This window comes from Aquarana catesbeiana, linkage group LG11, assembly GCF_042186555.1.
Source record: "Aquarana catesbeiana isolate 2022-GZ linkage group LG11, ASM4218655v1, whole genome shotgun sequence".
Lineage (NCBI taxonomy): Eukaryota > Metazoa > Chordata > Amphibia > Anura > Ranidae > Aquarana > Aquarana catesbeiana.
This window is the reverse complement of record NC_133334.1, coordinates 192,762,924-192,782,322: the sequence shown is the minus strand read 5'-3', so window position 1 is coordinate 192,782,322 and position 19,399 is coordinate 192,762,924. Positions and strand designations below refer to the sequence as shown.

The 19,399-nt window shown below is 39.8% G+C and overlaps 1 protein-coding gene across 2 annotated transcripts in view; it reads left to right on the top strand.

Moving 5' to 3' along the window:
• The window catches only part of SIPA1 (signal-induced proliferation-associated 1), a 478,265-nt gene extending 459,125 nt beyond the window's left edge, over positions 1 to 19,140 (top strand). For both annotated transcript variants that reach the window (XM_073605152.1, XM_073605151.1), the window contains one exon: positions 18,223 to 19,140. In XM_073605152.1, the coding sequence (XP_073461253.1) occupies positions 18,223 to 18,393 (171 nt within the window). In that variant the 3' untranslated portion in view covers positions 18,394 to 19,140. The remainder of the gene's footprint in view (positions 1 to 18,222) is intronic.
• Positions 19,141 to 19,399: the final 259 nt, after the last annotated feature.

Here is a 19,399-nt window from a genome sequence, read left to right as displayed (position 1 = left end):
CCAACCCCCTAAACAATTGGGAAGCCCACAAGAGTGTTATCAGAGGCGAATTTATAAAATGGGGAGCCAGAAGGAAAAAGGAGAGAGAAAGAGAAATCACCAATTTATCCCATAATATAGCTAATCTCGAGAGCCAACATAAACAATCCATCACCATCAAATTAGAGGAAGAACTTAAAAACTGCAGATGAGCCCTTAAACAGATTTTGGATCTTAAAACCAGAAGAGCACTCTTTTTCCAAAAGAATATTTTCTATGAACATGGAGACAAGAGTGGGAAATACTTAGCTAGAGCATTAAAAGAAGCACACAATGGAGGACACATACATGCTATAAAAACCAAAACAGGTATTTTAGAACACAAACCCGAAAAAATAGCCGAACTATTCCATGAATTCTATACTGCCCTTTATGATATAAAAACACAAAACAAACCTCCCCATATCACAGGTTCAAAAGAAGAGACAATCAAAGAATTCCTGCAAAATAGCGGTTTTCCGACACTGGATCCTGAAGATATCAAAAAATTAGAAGAACCCATAAATAGCACAGAAATACAAGCAGTAATTAAAGAATTAAAACCTGGAAAGAGTCCTGGTCCGGATGGTCTCACATCCCAATATTATAAAACGTTTACGCAACTTCTCTCTAAACATCTCATGTCTGTCTATAACAATCTAGCAAAACACGAACGTAGTTCTGACTCCCTCTTAATGGCTTATATCGCAGTAGTACCAAAACCAGATAAAGACCCCACGGATTGTGCTAACTTTCGACCCATTTCTTTACTTAATGTAGATCTAAAAACCCGATGAAACCCCTCTTATCAAAAATCATTGGTCCGGCGCAAGTAGGCTTTATGCCTGGTAGAGAAGCTAGAGACAACACCACCAAAGCATTAAATTTAATCCACTATGCCAGAGACTCCAAAATCGAAGGCCTTCTGTTATCCACGGATGCAGAAAAGGCCTTCGATAGGGTTTCCTGGGACTATATGTTTTCAATTTGCTCACATATTGGACTAGGAAACAACATGCTAGGTTGGATAGGAGCCTTATACCAACACCCCAAAGCCAAAATCAAAATAAACAACATATTATCAGAACCAATCAACTTCTACAACGGCACTCGCCAAGGATGCCCATTATCACCATTACTTTTCATACTCACATTAGAACTGCTAATAAGAAGCATAAATTTAACCATGGACATTAAGGGATTCCAAATGAATAAAAAAGAATACAAAATAGCAGCCTATGCAGATGATCTTTTATTTTTTCTCTCACAGCCACTCACACATCTCCATTCCCAACCTCCATAAAATATTTAAGACATTTGATATATTTCTAATTTTAAAATTAATCAAACCAAGTCTGAGGCACTCAACCTCTCACTATCCCCCAACCAACTGACCATGGCAAAAAAGAATTACAATTACAAGTGGGTACAAAAACATCTTAAATATCTAGGAGTTAATCTCACTACAAATATAGATGACATATATGACGCTAACTATACACCCCTACTACTCTCAATAAAGAAAGACCTTAAAAATTGGTCCACAAAATTATTTTCTTGGTTCGGCAGAGCTTCCATACTAAAAATGACAATGCTCCCCAAACTATTGTATATCTTTAATACCTTACCAATACGTGTCCCAAAAGCATTCTTTAACAAACTTAGAGATTTACAAAGAAGATTTCTTTGGGCAGGTAAAAAACCTAGATTAAATTATCAACTACTTACCTCCCCCAAAAACAAAGGCGGCATAGGTTTACCGGACTTCAAAAAATACCATAATGCAACTCTGACTGATAGACTGGCATTGCCATGGGGACAATAAAGACTGGGTCCAACTGGAATTTTCTTACAATAAACATCAGCTACTATATTTCCCATTGACAAACCATGCTAAATCACCCCAAAACAAGAAACACCCCCTAATTACAACCACAATAGACATCTTACACAAAATTGCTAAAACACATAACATAGCCTCAATACCTGGCCCACTAACACCAATTGAGGGCAACCCGGATTTTGCACCTGGGATGAATCAAAGATGTCTCCCAAGACCCAAACACAGCTCAAAGCTCCTAACAAGCCACTGCTTTCTTGGAAACAAAATGAGATCCTTGGAATCATTTCAAGAAGGATACAGGGAATCATTTCCTGGCCTATGGTTCTATATGCAATTAAAAGATTTCCTGCTGAACAGTAAAAATAGAGCTTCATATTATCTACCCATGACACCTCTAGAACATATCTGCTACAAACGTTCCCCGATTCTTAAAACCACTTCTATGGCTTATAATTGGTTGACCCACTCAACTCATGTGGACAGCCATAAACATAAAGAAAGGTGGGTAAAGGATTTGGGAACCAAATTTAGCGAAACTCAATGGGAAAAAGCTTGTATCTTAGCTCATAAGTGTTCAATAAGCACGAAGGCTCAGGAAATATCATATAAAATATTAACCCAATGGTATGTGACACCGCAAAAGGCCAGGAGGTGGTTCCCTACAACCTCAGACACATGCTGGAGATGTGGTACAGAGACAGGCTCATTTATGCACATATGGTGGACATGTCCCCCAATCCAAGAATACTGGAGAAAAATAATAATTTGGATAAAACACATTACTGAGACCAAAATAAACTTAAATGCCTGCCTGATCCATATTAACACATTTACACTGAGCAAGTACAAAAAGACCCTCACATGACATCTCTTAAACGCAGCTAAAACCTTAATCCCATTGCACTGGAAATCAACCCACACTCCAGGAGTGAAAGATTGGTTTGACAGAGTGCATTATATCTATAAAATGGAAGAAATTCTGGCTATGAAAAAAGAAAACAACACCAACTTTAACAAGATGTGGCAACCCTGGCATCTGTTTACGTTATCAGATGAATTTAAAACAGCAACTATATCGAACTAATAAACCCTGGTTATAGCAGATAGGAATATTTAACTGGTATAATGCTTTCATTCAATATCTACATCAGAATATTACATTTATCTTTAGAAACATGTATTTTAGTCCAAATACACCGAACTTAATTGGAAACATTTTGCTCTTTTCTTTCCATAATCTTCCTACCCCGCCTTTTTTTTTCCTCTTCCCCCTCTCTTCCCCTTTCCCTTGTATCTAATTTCCAAAATACTTAAAATATTATTTTCTAAACTCAGCTTGTACAGAATATATATGCAACGTAAATTGTCCACTGACATAATGTTACTTGTTTATATAGATGTTTATTATAATATATCGTGTATAATGAACATGCTTTCAATAAACTTTGATTGTGACAAAAAAAAAAAAAGTAAAATAAATAATAAAAAAAAATTAAAGCGCCACGATCGCTTGCAGAAGCGAACGCATACATAAATCGCGCCCGCATATGTAAACGGTGTTCAAATCACACATGTGAGGTATCGCCATGATCGTTAGAGCGAGAGCAATAATTCTAGCAAGACCTCCTTTTGTAACTCAAAACTGGTAACTTGTAAAAAAATTTAAACTTCGCCTATGGAGATTTTTAAGTATCAAAGTTTGTCGCCATTCCACAAGCGGGTACAATTTAGAAGCATGACATCTTGAGTATCAATTTACTCGGAGTAACATTATCTTTCACAATATAAAAAAATTGGGCTAACTTTACTGTTTTTTGATTTTTTTTTTTTTATTCAAAAAAGTCTTTTTTCCATAAAAATTGCGTTTGTAAGACTGCTGTGCATACATAAAGTATTGCAACGACTGCCATTTTATTGTCTAGGGTGTCTGAAAAAATATATATAATGTTTGGGGGTTCTAAGTAATTTTCTAGCAAAAAAAAATATTTTAACTTGTAAACAAGTTTGAAAAATAGGCCTGGTCCTTAAGTGGTTAAGCCAGCAGGTGTAGAGACCTTAGTCTCAAACATCCAAAATGACTCCCTGCGGCTTAACTGTCTGATAAAATTTACTCCCCTCCAATGTCCCTTGAACTTTTCTATGCTCCAAAATTTGAGGCCTCTGGGGTCCCTATTATGGAACATCCTAAAGTGCTTGGATCTGGAAGTGCTTGGTCTTTACCCCTCTCTTTATGTTGTTCATGTGTTCCCCAATCTAACATGTAAGGGCCTTGAGGTTCTACCAATACTGTATATTGGAGGCCACACTCACATTCCAGCATGTAAACTACCTCTTCGAAAGTATATGTAAAGCGAACCTGAATTTTATATTCTTTCTTAGTTACTGAAGGACAAAATTCTTTAAGCTTTTTTAGTATTGACATTAGAATGCTTACAGGCAGTGCACCGTCCACATGCATAAAACCCTGTTAAAAAAAGAAAAAAATATATTTTTAGAATTATAGTTCTTGGAGTTGTCAACCACACCTGGGGCTATATAATCCAGTAAGGTAGGAGCTTTCCTATAAATAAACTGTGGATTTGAAGTCAGTTTTCAATACCCAAAATGCGTTTATTTACTATTTTTTCGAATTTCGATGAACATTGTAATCCAACAGTAGTTTGTAGTTCTCATTGTTCCTTTTTAATTATTTGATATATATCGGTTACTAGGACATTTCTATCTACTTCCTTGTCCAAAGTTGATTTGTCATAACCTTTCTGAATCTTAAAGATAATACTTGGGAAAGGAAATCACCCTCCAGAGAGCAATGACATCTGAGCCTAATAAATTGCCCTCTAGGTATATTGCACAACCACATCCTGTGATGGCAACTATTGAGGAGTATATAAGCATCTCGATCTGTTGGTTTGAAGTAATTGCTAGTCTGGAAGTGATCACCCTCCTTAAAAATCTCCAAATCCAAAAAGGCCATACGATCTCTATTGACATTCCACTTCAAAGTGATATTTTTGTTATTCCTATTTAATTTCTGCTTAAATCCTTCTAAGATCACCATATCCCCTTCCCAGACCATTAAAAATCATCTATATACCTCTTACAGCAAACCAGCTGGGGGGACTTCCTTAAGCACTACCTCTTCCTCTCAGTGTGCCATAAATGAATTGGCCACACTGGGAGCAAAATGAGCGCCCATCACAACTCCCCTTTTCTGTAAGAAGAACTGCCAATCAAACCAAAAAAAGTTATTAAACAAACAAGTCAAGGCAACTCAAAAGATTATTTTTTTATGTTTTCTAGACGTAAAGAGTGCCCCCTTGTCCTCTGTGATGCCCTTAAAGTGAATAACGCAACACCAAGTTCACTATATGAACCCCTTATGTATTTGTACATGTTTATCATATCCCCCCTTAATCCCCTCTTCTCAAGAGAGAATACATTCAGTTCCTCTAATATTTCCCCATAGCTGAGCTCCTCCGTGCCTCTTATAAGTTTGGTTGCCCTTATATGCACTTTCTCCAGTTCCCCTGATATCCTTTTTGAGAACTGGTGTCCAAAACTGAACTGCATATTCCAGATGAGGTCTTACTAATGATTTGTACAGGGGCAAATTGATAACTCTCTCTCTCTCTAGAGTCCATACCTCTCAATACAAAAAAGGACTTTGCTCACTTTGGAAACCGCAGCTTGGCATTGCATGCTATTATTTTAAGCTTATGATCTACCAAAACCCCCAGACTCTTCTCCACCATTGATTCCTCCAGTTGTACTCCCCCTAGTATATATAAAGCATGCATATTCTTAGCCCCCAAGACCATAACTTTACATTTATCAACATTAAACCTCATTTGCCACATAGTTGCCCAATTAAACAGTGCATTGAGGTTGTCTTGGAGACATCCTGTAAGGACGTTATACCACTACATCGCTTGGTGTCATCTGCAAAGACTGAAATGGTACTTTTTTCTCTCAGACCCTATATCATTTATAAAGATGTTAAAAAGTAAGGGTCCCAACACTGAACCTTGGGGTACACCACTAATAACCTTAGACCATTCAGAGTAAGAATCATTAACCACTACTCTCTAAATCTTTTGGCCAGTTTTCTATAAATTTACAAACTGATCCTTCCAAGCCTGTAGACTTTACCTTACACATTAGTCGTGTGTGGAGAAATGTGTCAAACGCTTTTGCAAAATCCAAGTATACCACGTCCACAGCCACCGCTCTGTCCAAGGTTTTACTTACCTCCTCATAAAAAGAAATCAGGTTTGTTTGACAACTTCTGCCTTTCATGAATCCATGCTGTCTGTTGCTTAAAATAATTTTTTTCCAGCAAGAACTCATCTAAGGTGTCTTTTATTAAAGTCTCCAGTATCTTGCCAAATATGAGTTCAACTAACAGGTATATAATTATTTGGTAAAGACTTTGATCCCTTTTTAAACATAGGCCATATTGGCCATACGCCAGTCCAGTGGTACTATTCCAGTCCTTAATGAGTCCCTAAAAAATAGAAACAATGGCTTTGAAATGACAGAGCTCATTTCTTTTAGGATCTGTGGATGGATGCCATCTGGTCCAGGTGTTTTATTGACCTTTATTCTGTCTAAATATTTCTGGACCATATCACTTTTGAGCCATTGTGGATCATTTGGGGCTGTGTCAATACCATCCCCATTATGGACTTGAGCTCCCCCATGCTCCTTTGTATACACAGAGCTGAAGAAGGTATTTCATTTATTAGCATTTTCTTTATCCTCAGTCACCCATTCCACATTATTTTGTAAGGGGCCTACATGCTCAGATCTTACCTTTTTTCTATTAATATATTTGAAGAATTTTTGGGGGTTTGTTCTTCTACCTCTTGCAATCTGTCGTTCGTTTTGAATTTTCACATCTTTGATTGTCTTTTGACATATTCTGTTATATTTTTTGTAACATTTAACCACTTGCTTACTGGGCACTTAAACCCCCCTCCTGTCCAGACCAATTTTCAGCTTTCAGCGCTGTCGCACTTTGAATGACAATTGCGCGCTCATACAACACGGTACCCAAATGAAATTTTTATCATTTTTTTCCCACAAATAGAGCTTTCTTTTGATGGTATTTGATCACCTCTACGGTTTTTATTTTTTGTTAAAAAAAATTGAAAAAGACAGAATTTTTTTTTAAAAATTATATTTTTTTTATATTTTGTTATCAATTTTTGCAAACAGTTAATTTTTCTCCTTCGTTGATGTACGCTGATGAGGCGGCACTGATGGGCACCAATAGGTGGCAGTGATGGGCACTGATGGGTGGCGGTTATGGGCACTGATGGGTGGCAGTGTTCGGCACTGATTGGGCACTGATTGATGGCAGCACTGCTAGGTGGCACTAATAGGTGGCACTTGTGGGCATTGATAGATGGCACTTGTGGGCATTGATAGGTGGCACTTGTGGGCTTTAATAGGTGGCACTTGTGGGCTTTAATAGGTGGCACTTGTGGGCACTGTGGGCACTGGCAGATGGCACTTGGAGGCACAGATGAGGCATCTGTGCCTCCTTCCTCTTCGGGACCGATGTCCCTTTGACATAAGCCGGTGATCGGCTTTTTTTTCCTCCTCACGCTGTCAGCGTGAGGAGAAAACAAAACCGATCATCGAGCTTTTGTTTACATCATGTGACCAGCTGTCATTGGCTGACAGCTGATCACATGGTAAGGGGCCGGGACTCGGTGATCACAGTGCGCACACCGCGCGCCCTGCAGGGTGTGCGCGCGGTGCGCGTGCATAGGGGAGGACGTCATATGACGTCCTCCCGGAGATTGAGGTCCACGCTGTAGCCGTCATTCGGCTATGGCCTGGACCTCAAGTGGTTAAAGGATGATAGTGTTCCTGAAGTTTTATATTTTTTATAGATTGTATTTTATTATTATATTGTAGTCTAGAGTGACCTTTTAATGAAAGGCCTAGCTGCTTTGCTGCTGATGTATGCTTTTCAGCTGATTAAGTGTTTAATTGAGGCTTTAATTGCTAGAATGGGTGGTGTTGTGCAGCCATGGTACTGCAGGCAAGTCTATTTACATGCGGGAGATTAGCGTAGCCATATACCCGCTGACAAAGTCCTGCCTAGGATGTAACACGTACGCGGGAAGGAGCCATGCATGACGTCACCTGTGGCCATCTGACTGGATTATATGTGTATATGTATACATATGTATATGTTGCACCAATACCACTTTTTTAAAACTTTTTTTCAAGTACTCGCTGATACCGATTACTGATATTTTTTTTAATGTTATGTGAGTGGCACTAATATGCAGCATTGATGATGCGTGGACTGTGTCAATAGTTTTTTTTTAATTTTATTATTTTTACAATTTTATTTTTTACAAATTCTTTTTTTTAATTACCTCTTACAATTTTTGTAAGGGTAGGACAAGACTTCAAAAACTGACCTGCCTGGCCACAATAAAGGCACAATCTCTCCCTCCTCCTAAAGGCCCTCTCATCCGCAGAGAGACGTGTGAAGCCCAGCTGCATGGTTTCTACCTCCCTGGCAGACTCGGTACCAGGAGGTATGAGAGGTGAGGGAGGCAAGGGTGGGACTACAAAGCTCGGAGCCAAATGTACAGGAGGCTTCCACAAGCGCTCCTTAAAGGAAGGTCTCTCTTGCTCTCTGGAGTCAATGAGAAAGGCAAACGTGATCAACTTCTTCAGCTCAGTGGGTATGTCTCAGGCTGCTATCTCATCTTTGATGTTATCCGAGAAACCATGAGAAAAAGCAGCCACGAGGGCCTCATTGTTCAAAGCAACCTCTGCTGCCATAGTACAGAATTCAATGGCATAATCAGCAACAGTTCTCGTACTCTGATGGACATGTGGCTCTTGGCAGCAGAAGTGGAGCATGCAGGAATTTCAAATACCCTTTTAAAAGAAGCCGCAAACTCTGGGTAACTCAGGACAACAGGTTTTTGCGTCTCCCATAGGGGGTTTGCCCAGGCCAAGGCTCTCTCAGAAAGCAAAGATATCACAAACTCTACTTTGCTTCTGTCTGTGGGAAATGCCTGGAGCAGCATCTCACAGTATATCTCAATCTGGTTAAGAAACCCTCTGCATTGAACTGGATCGCCCCCGAATCGCTGGGGAAGCGGAGCAAAACCAGACCTACCTCTTATAGAGGTAGTACTCGAGGCGGATGCCTGCACAGAGACCGGCGCAGCAGCAGGGACTGCCTGTGACACAGGTTGTACCGGAGTAGCCACAGTGCGAGGGTCCAGGTGAGCAGTGCGAATAAGAAGCGTTCATAACGCTATGGCAAACTGATCCATGCGGTGATCCAGCTCATCCAACCTGGAAAAAATATTAGCAGCAAGTGGATTGACTGCATCTTCTGAATTCATAGCCTTCGCCTACTGTCAAGAACCATGAATCAGACGGAGACAGAAAATGCAGTAAAAAAAATCACACCATTTAATATAGTGGTAAAAATGGTACAAAAATAGTAAATTTAGTCAAAACATAGCCAGGGTTCGGTAACCAAATCGGATAGTCAGAACAAGCCAGGAAATCAGGGAGCCAGAGATCAGCATAGTCAGAGCAGCAGACAGGATCAGGAACCGGAAGGGACGTCAGCCAGGCAAGTCTTCAGCAAGAACACAACAGAGTCTCTAGATATGTTGACCAAGGCGAAGGCATGGGAGATCTAATCCAGGCAGCTTTAATAGCCAGCAGGGCTTGTTAACGAGCAGGATATGATCACCAGGTGAGTCACTGTGGAATGATGAATACTGGTAATTAACCGACAGCTGAGCAGCCTGAGCTCTGAGAAGGGAGTGCTAAGCCTAGCCCTGACAGCACTACAATAGTTTTACCATAAATTAGAGATTTATATCTGCTATATGCGGTCACATCTCTATATAACTAAAGAAAAAAAGAGTCCACCCCTCATGCAGAGGTTGCATAGGTATATTACAGAGTGTAGGGACATTCTGTAACTATTGCCTTTGGACCTACTTCTTGCTATGTATGATGCCTATGTACATAAAAATATATATATGTTTTAATGAGATATGACTTTTATTATTAGACAATATCCACACTATACTGCAGAAATATCCCTTAGGAAGGCACCAAGTAACTCCGAAATACGTTGGATATGCCTATGCAACCTCCGTATGTAGATATAAATAGTAATATTGTGTGATTTAGCAATGTGCAATCGTGTATCACATTTTTTTATCATGTACAATTTTTGATACATTTTCCCAATACTTTTTGTATGTAATTTTCTACTAATAAAACTACAGCTTTTACATTTAAAGTGGAACTTCAGTCATCTTTTCAACTTTACATCTATTAAATCTTCTGCCCTTGTTGTTTTAAATTTGGATAGTAAAACATTTTTTTTTCTGCCAGTAAATTCCTTATACAGACCACTTCCTGTTTCTTGTCTGGTAAAAAGCCTAGGCTTATGACATCATGCACAGCTCTCTCTCTCTCTCTCTCTCTCTCGCTTTCATGAGAGTTTGCCAGGAAGGGAGGGGGATGAGTCATAACAGGGCCAATGAGAGCTGCAGGGCTGCAGAGCTGGAGGTGTGCCTCCTGTGTGTCTGTGTAAATCCAGGAAGTGAACAGGCAGCAGCTCCAGCTGCTCACAGTTAAAATGGTTGCAGCCAGACTTAGTGGAGGGAGATTTCTGCAGCATATTTGGCAAGTACAGAATCACAGTATATATAAAATAATATGCAAAGTGGTTGGAGGGAAGCTTCAGAATGGCAAAGATGTTTTTATTACAAATTATGTGAGCAGACTGCAGTTCCTCTTTAAGTATATGTCAGCGGGGAAGTGTTTGTCACAGAGCCTGATGTGTAGAGGGAGATCTCTCATATAGCCCCAGCTCAGGGACCACTGATGTTGCGACAGTGGCCATGAGACCGCGGTGAGCTAAGAGTGCCTTAAGATCTTCCGTTGGTCATAGGGATGCATGGCAGGTACATCACCAGAGTTGGACTGGGAAGCTGAAACAGTGGATGGCAGCAGGAACAGCAGACCCCCGGCTGAGTAGGGAGTAGCTGGTAACAGGTACGATCAGACAGGCAGTACATATTTCATGAAGGACCAGCCTCACCAGGCACAATGCAGGGCAGGATAGACAAATGACTGGATACAGGGTCAGACAAGCCAAATCAGCAACAGATGATCAGGTTTAAACATAAAATGGCAGGCAGAGAATGGTCAAGGTGCAGGCAGAGGTTGGCAACAGAATATCAGGCAGGTATGTAGAAAGTCTTAAGGCAAGCCGAGGTCAGGACAGGAGAGCAAGAGTGGTCAGGATAAGCCGGGTCAAACACAGGAATCAAACACAGAGCACAGGAACATGGGTAAAGCTACAGATCAGACAGTAAAAGACTAGTGCAGCTGCTGCACTTATATAGGCCATTTGGCACCAGTGTTAATTGGTAACACGTGCTTGCATGCACATAGGCATTTACCTCTGTGTACAAATATTTGTGCGAATTGCATATTTGTGCGCCTGTGACCGGTAAGACAGGCGCTGGGGGATCACGCATGTGCATTCGCTTTTGCCTCGGAGCATTATGGCCAGCACATCCCTCACAGTTTATTTCTTGATTTGAAGGTGTGGATGGTGTGTTTCCTGTTGACAATGGGGACTAGCACAAGTATTTAAAGACTGTCAAAAGCTCACCACAATGTTTGGGGAGTTTTTACAGTGAAATATATACACTATATTGAAGTGTTTTTATTAAAAACTGGCAGGTTTGGGTTCTCTTGACAAAGGTAAGCTTGTGTTAGCTTTCTAATGGAAGCAGCCCAATCACTTCCAAAACCCCCAGAAAGTGCTGCATCACTCGCCCCAGCACACATACAACAACATACCTCTCCATCGTGTAGTCCAGGCTCCGGTGTACAATCTGTAGGCTAGACACAGCCATGACAGATGTTCGTGTGTAGAGCGGAGGGAAATCAGCAAACATCTGATCGCTGATCATCCCTCCAGCAAACGAACCGGGAAGAGCATTTGTCACTTCTGGGTTCAGAGCTGTAATTTTCCAGCTTCTGTGGTTGGGAAAGCAGCTAATCAAGTATGATTTGATTGCCTGCAATGGAGTGCATAGGCCCCTGATGTCTCATTAACCACTCTAGAGACATTTTTTTTTCATTTTTTGTACAGTGTTACTAAACTCACAACAGTAAAATCAGTCTGTATATGCAGCAAAGCATGCTTGTTATACTCACTGTGGAACCTAAGAGGTTAATCCTCTGCATTGTGTAAAAAGGCCGCTTGATCTTGTATGCACAGATCCTGCCTTTCCTGCACTGTCCCCCTGGACAAGTCCAGATAAGACAGAGCCTTTGTCTTTGACCAGAGTCAGGCTGCATCTGCTCCATTTGGTGTGTATAGAGAGGTTTTTTTTTTTTCCTGGGAGAGTGCATGTGATTAGCACAGGGCCAATTGGCACTGTCCAGACAGAGGGTCAGGAGCCCTGCGTGCAGAATGCAAACTCCTCCTACAAGCTTCACCAGGAACTGATAGAAGTCACAAGACTGCTACATATTACTGATGAGAAAAGGTATTTAGCAGTTTATATTTACTAAAATAATTGCATTTTCATATTCTGTGTACTGTGGGAGACCAGATCTACTGAATGCAGTGTCCTGGGTTTAATAACACTTTAACCGCCAGTCGACCAGCCGCCGCAGTTATACTGCTGTAGGTTGGCAAAGCTGCGCAAATCAGCGTAGGTGTAAGTCCGCTCTTTAGGACGCTGTTGCAGGTGCGCGCACTGCCGAAGCATCCTAAACAGCGTGTCCCCGCGATCGCTCATGACAGAACGAGAACGGGGATGTGTGTGTCTGTCAGGGGAGAGGAGACAGGAACAACGATCTGTCTCCTCTTCTAGTCACTCCCATCCCCCCACAGTTACAACACACAGTGAGGGAACACATTTAACCCTCTGATCGCCCCCTAGTGTTAACCCCTTCCCTGCCAGTGACATTTATACAGTAATCAGTGGATATTTTTAGCTCTGATCGCTGTATAAATGTCAATGGTCCCAAAAAAGTGTCCAATCTGTCCGCTGCAATGTCACAGTACTGATCTAAATCGCAGATTGCCGCCATTACTAGTAAAAAAAAAAAAAAAAAAAAATTAAAATGACATAAATCTATCCCCTATTTTGTAGACGCTATAACTTTTGTGCAAATCAATCAATATATGCTTATTGCGATTTTTTTTTTTTTTTTTTACCAAAAATATGTAGAATACATATCGGCCTAAACTGATGAAGAAATTTGTATGCTTACATCCGATGATTTTCACTCTTTCTATTTGGAAAAAATGCTCCCGCCAGTTCTCCCTTTCATCTCCATGTCCACCCCTGTTAAATGTGCTGTTTAATCCTGACATACCGGATAAACTATATATATATATATATATATATATATATATATATATTTATATTTATATTATCATATACTAGAATGCTTCCATGAGGCTGGAATTTTTCAACTCCGAAATCTTGTACACCCACTCACCCACACACTTTTATCCTTTGAGGAAATTCAACGGAAACACCAACTCCCTAAACATCTATTCTATTCTTACCTCCAAATTAAACATTACTTTGGCTCCAAATCCCCCACCCTCACTCTAGACAAACCTACTCCATTTGAGCTTTTATGTGCCCAGGGCCCATACCAAACTCATTTTATTTCTGAAATGTATAAGTATCTATATGAGGTTCTTCCACTCACCCCCACATATCATAACTACATGAAGAAATGGTCCAAAATCATCGAACAACCCATCCCTCAATGGCAGAATATATGGGAAGTTACGTCCAAATCTTCACGATGTGTCGAGCAGAAGGAGACGTCCTGTAAAATACTACTATTTTGGTACAGAACTCCGGAGGTCCTACATAGATACGACCCTAAGGCTCCCTGGATATGTTGGAGATGCCGTGCTGACATCAGCTCCCACTTTCATATTTTCTGGGAATGCCCCTTTATCCAACCCTTCTGGTCCTCTATTCATACATATTTACAAAACCTTTTTGAAGCTAATCTTCCTTTAAACCCACTTTCTCCTAAGCTTGCCATTCCCAGGCCACCCTAAACACGCCCAAAAACTAGCTGGTTTTATCCTTTAGGCAGCCAAACGAGCCTTACCCTTGAGATGGTTATGCCCATCCCCACCCACCCTCTCACAAGTCCTGCAAATATTGGAACAAATTTGCAGAATGGAACACCTCACTGTTACTATTCACGATACACTTCCTCAATTTTCAAGGATTTGGGATCTGTGGGACCACACAGAGCTAAACCCCGGAAATACTTCCCTCACTCTCTAAGAGCACATTATTCTCTTGAACATATAGGGTAAATGCATGCCCTATCGGTCCCATCCACATATTCCCCTGGAGATTCCATGGTGCACCCCCACCTTTCCCCCCTCTCTTTTCCTTTGTGGGAATCCCTTGGAAAGCCTCTGTCTGGTATAGGCGTTCCTGAGACCCCGCTAACCCCGGACCCAGTGAGCAATGACCCCTATGATGTGAACTACTAATATACCTAGACTGCCCCCTCCCTGGGTCCTTTCCCACCCTTAATCCCTATCTACACTTCCTTTTCATGATTTATATACCTGTCTTTTTGTTAACCTGTGAAATTTGGTAACACTGTGACCTGGCTTTAGAAATCTCAACTTATGCTAAATATTTTTTAAATGATTGTACTCACTTTGTACTGACAATTGTTTGACATTAACTCTCTTTTGTATTTTCTTTGAAACTCTTTAATAAAAAATACAATTTAGAAAAAAAAAAAGAAGAAATTTGTTTATTTTTTGGGGGGATATTTATTATAGCAAAAAGTACAAAATGTTGTGATTTTTTTTTTTTTTTTTCAAAATTGTCGCTATTTTCTTGTTTATAGCGCAAAAAATAAAAACCGCAGAGGTGATCAAATACCACCAAAAAGCTCCATTTGTGGGGAAAAAAGGACATAAATCTTGTTTGGGTACACCGTCGTATGATCACGCAATTGTCAGTTAAAGCGACGCAGAGCCGTATCGCAAAAAATGGCCTGGTCAGGAAGGGGGCAAATCCTTCTGGGGCTGAAATGGTTAAAATCTGTAATTTTGGCTATAAAATTACCTAAAATCCCAAGAATATTGTATATTTTCTAAAAGCAGAGGCCCTATCGAATTTACCAATGGTAGTTACAATTTTTTACGTCACACAATACTTGCACAACTGTATATCACATTTATATTTTCAGTAAAATTACACTAAAATTATTTTTAGTGTGCACAAACACAGTCTGATCCCCATCTTTTTTGTACACAATTAGCTAGTGTAGAGTAAATAGATACCAAATGTGTCAGGCCTCAAAACTGCATGTGTGAAAAAATACGGTACCCAAAATTATCAATAGGAGACCCTTCAAATGCCTTTACAGCCCATCAGTTTGAGTAAACCATAATTGATAGCCCTAGAATTTTTGCTCTCACTCCAATGTTGACAGTGGGCATATAAAAGATTCACCTCCCTTTTAAAATAATCATACTTTGTTGCATTGCAGGCTGAAATAAAAATAGATACAGTTTTTGTTTTATCCAGCTGTATTTACTCAGTGCAACTTATAACATCCAATTGAAAGATGTAACACCAGAAACAAAAAAGTTCAAAAATAGAATCACTGAGTTGGAAAAAGGATCACCCTCTCCTAAAAATTACTTGTAAACGCAATCAGGTGTAGCTAATCACCTTCATAAGAGGCACAAAAAGTCATTTGAGTTTCAATTGTGATCAGCTGTGGTAATTTTGAATAGCTCAGTATGAAAAGAGCTTTCCTGAAGCATTTCAGTCCCTGGTACTGCAACTGATGCAAACAATTAATTATGGGTGGCAAGGTGCTGTCAAAAGATCTCTGGGATAATGTTGTGCACAGGCACAAGTCAGGAGATAGATACAAAAAAAAAATTCAAAGAGTGAAGTCTATTATTAAGAAGTGGAAGATATTTGGATCAGGGCGTCGTTTCAAACTGGATGAAGGAACCAGGAGGAAACTGGTTAGAGAGGCTGCCAAGAGGCCAACAGCAACTGTGAAGTAGTTGCAGTTATTTATAACAGAGTGGTCATTGTGTGCATGTGACAACAATTACACAAGTTCTCCACAAATGTGGCTTGCATGGGAGGGTTGCAAGAAAAAAGCCACTGCTCATGAAAGGCCAAATGCAGTCACGACTGAGCTTTGCCAAAACACACCTTGTAGATTCTAAGGTCACATGGAAAAAAATGTTATGGTCAGATGAGACTAAAATTGAATTATTTGGCCTCAATACCAAACAATATGGCAGAAACCCAATACACTCCTACAGTAAAGCATTGTGGTGGTAATATCCTGGTATGGGGATGTTTCTCTGCTGCAGGGGCTGGAGCACTTGTCAGGATAGAAGGAAGAATTGATGGGGCAAAATACTGTCAAATTCTTGAAGAAAATCTGCTGCCCTCTGCCAGAAAGTTGTCAACGGGAAAAAGGTTTACCTTCCAACATGACACTGACACAAAGAACACAACAAAAATGACCACACAGTGGTTGAAGAAGAAAAAAGGTGAATGTGCTTGCATGGCCTAGTCAAAGCCCAGACTTAAACCCCATTGAAAATCTGTGGAATGATTTGAAGACTGCAGTCCACAAACCGTCACCATCAAATTTTACAGAACTTGAGAAGTTCTGCAAAGAAGAGTGGGCAAACATTGCAAAGTCTAGATGTGCAAAGTTAGTAGAGACATATCCCAACAAACAAAAGGCTGTAATTAATGAAAAAGGTGGATCAAAAAATACTAACACAAGGGAGTGATCGCTTTTCCAACTCAGCCATTCTGTTTTTTAATTTTTCAAAATTTCTTCGGACATGTTGGTGCTATATCTTTTACTTGAATGTTATAAGTTGCCCTGAGTAAATACAGCAGGATAAAACAAAAGCTGTGTCTGTCTTCATTTCAGGCTGCAAAGCAACAAAATTTGATTTTTTTCTATACCCACTGTACCATGTGTAGAGCAATTAGTGTTTACATACATGTGTGCTCGTGTTTGTCCACAGCAACTCTAGCGGTCTGGGAATTTTAAATCCCCACTCTTCTTCTTTTCAGTCAGCACTTCCAGGATGAACCAGATGGATTATGTTAGGTCAGTGCCATCAATGTGACGGTGCTGACCAATCAGAATCCATCTGGTCTATCCTAGAATCGCTGATGGAGAATAATGTCTAGTGTTAGATCACCTTTACATTTTTTCTGTAAAGGTGAACACTTTATCTTTATCGCTCACAAGGGGGCTAACAAGCCCCTATGTAATAGCATTGGGCTGAGCTTGGTAAATGAGATGAAGCTCTGTTAACTTCCATTATTCAATCATGTGCATGCAAAAATACTGTTTTTTTATTTTTATTTTCTTTGCACGTGATCTTCTTTGAAAAGTTAAACTTCTCCTCATTCACTAAGCTTTGGGGAAAAGTTCCTTGCAAAGTGAACAGCCTGTTTTGCCTTTTATTAAATCTACTAGATGCATTGGATTTCTGATAGATCAACAGGTATTTTTCTTTACCTGCAGCATATTTATGAGAAATACCATGTGTTTATTTTGCAGAGATGTATTGCACATGTTTTTGAATGACAATTGCACGGTCATGCAACACTTTACCCAAACAAAGTTTTTAGCATTTTTTTCACACAAATAGAGCTTTCTTTTGGTGGTATTTAATCACTGCTGGGTTTTTTATTTTTAGCTAAAAAAATTTAAAAAGACCAAAAAAAAACAGTTTTATATATTGTTATAAAATTTTGCAAACAGTTAATTTTTCTCCTTCATTGATGTGCGCTGATGAGGCGGTACTGATGGGCAGCCCGGAGGGGCACTGATAAGTGGCACTGATGGACACTGATAGGTGACAATGACAGGCAGCACTGATAGGTGGCACTGATGATAAAGCACTGATTGGCAGCACTGATGAGCTAATAGGTGGCAATGGTGGGCATTGGTAGGTGGCACTGCTGGGCACTGGCAGGTGGCACTGGTAGGCGGCATTGGTGGGCACTACATAGCAGCAGTGGCTCTCTGTGTATGGGACCCATGTCCCTCTGGCAGAAGCCGGTAATCGGCTTGTTTTTTCCCCTCACGCTGGCAGATAGCAACATTTTAAAGCTGATTGGCCTAAAAAAACACAAATGAAGAAATATGAAAAAGGAATTTAAAAAGGCTATAAAATATAAATGAAGAATGTACAGCAAACATGTTACAGATAAAATGTGAAATCAGGCTTTGGTAACATTTTTTTTTTCATTCTATAGGAACAAGAGGGAAGAGCAAAGCTTCAGGCAGAGGTACTCAGTCTTAAGAGGACCCAAGAAGAAGCATTTACTGGAACTTTGCCCCGTGGTGGTGGTGCCAAAATACTCAGGGGTGGAAACAGTAACTATGAAGGATCAGCCAGTGACTGTACAAAAACAGCCAAGGACTGAATAACTTTTCTTTTTAACATGGGGATGGGCGAATTGTGTCATTAAAGGTTAACAAAACGATTTTATGAAAAACCAGTACAAAGCCAACAAAACATCCATCAGAAAGAGGATAGAATATTTACTGAAAGGTAGTGAAAGTACAGGAAGAGTTATTGCTAAGATGTACCAACAGTGCAAACAAGTCAAACACTGAACCATTCAGGCAAATATGTGTGGAAGGCTAAGAACCACTAAAAGATTCATATTTTTTGGGAACTATGCCAGTTTGTTAGGATGCCTATGCAATGGAAGCAAAATATTTCAGGATGTGTAAACTAAAAGTTACTATAACTAGTGATGAACTTCTTGACTGTAGAGCAAAACAAGATGTTGATTAACTGAAAGAAAATAAGTAAGTGAAACACATGCAAAGCTTAATGAGATCACCAGTGGACTAATTTATACACTTGCAGTATATTCAGGTAAGGTTTAAAAAAAAAACTGTGAAGGGGAAAACAAAAACATAATTGTTCAGGGAAGAAATTTGCCAAGACAAAATGCAATTCATAAAGTGGGTTATTAAGACTGAGTTTATTTCAATAAGAGAAAAAATGATGTAGTGTGATGGTGGGACATTACCAATGAAGAATGACCTCAAGTTAATGACTCTGTATATACATCATCTAAATGTCTTCCAGTGATCATCTTCGATGTCTCTGCCATCATGAATGTATTTCTGGAACAATAAAGGGTGACATTTCTCTACAATGTGATACCCTTTGAAAATGCTTAAATTAAATCTACTAAACATATCAATAAAAAAAGGCGTATTCTCCAAAAAAGATAACAATATTGCTAACGTATATGTGCACAAAAAAAGCAATTTACTCCTCATACCTGATTTAAGGCCCATGATATAAGAGAAATGTTTGCATGTTTTGACTTAAAGGAGAAGTTTGGGTTATATAAAAAACAAACATACAAACTCACTTCTATGCTGCAGCATTGGTGTGTGTGCATCCCATGT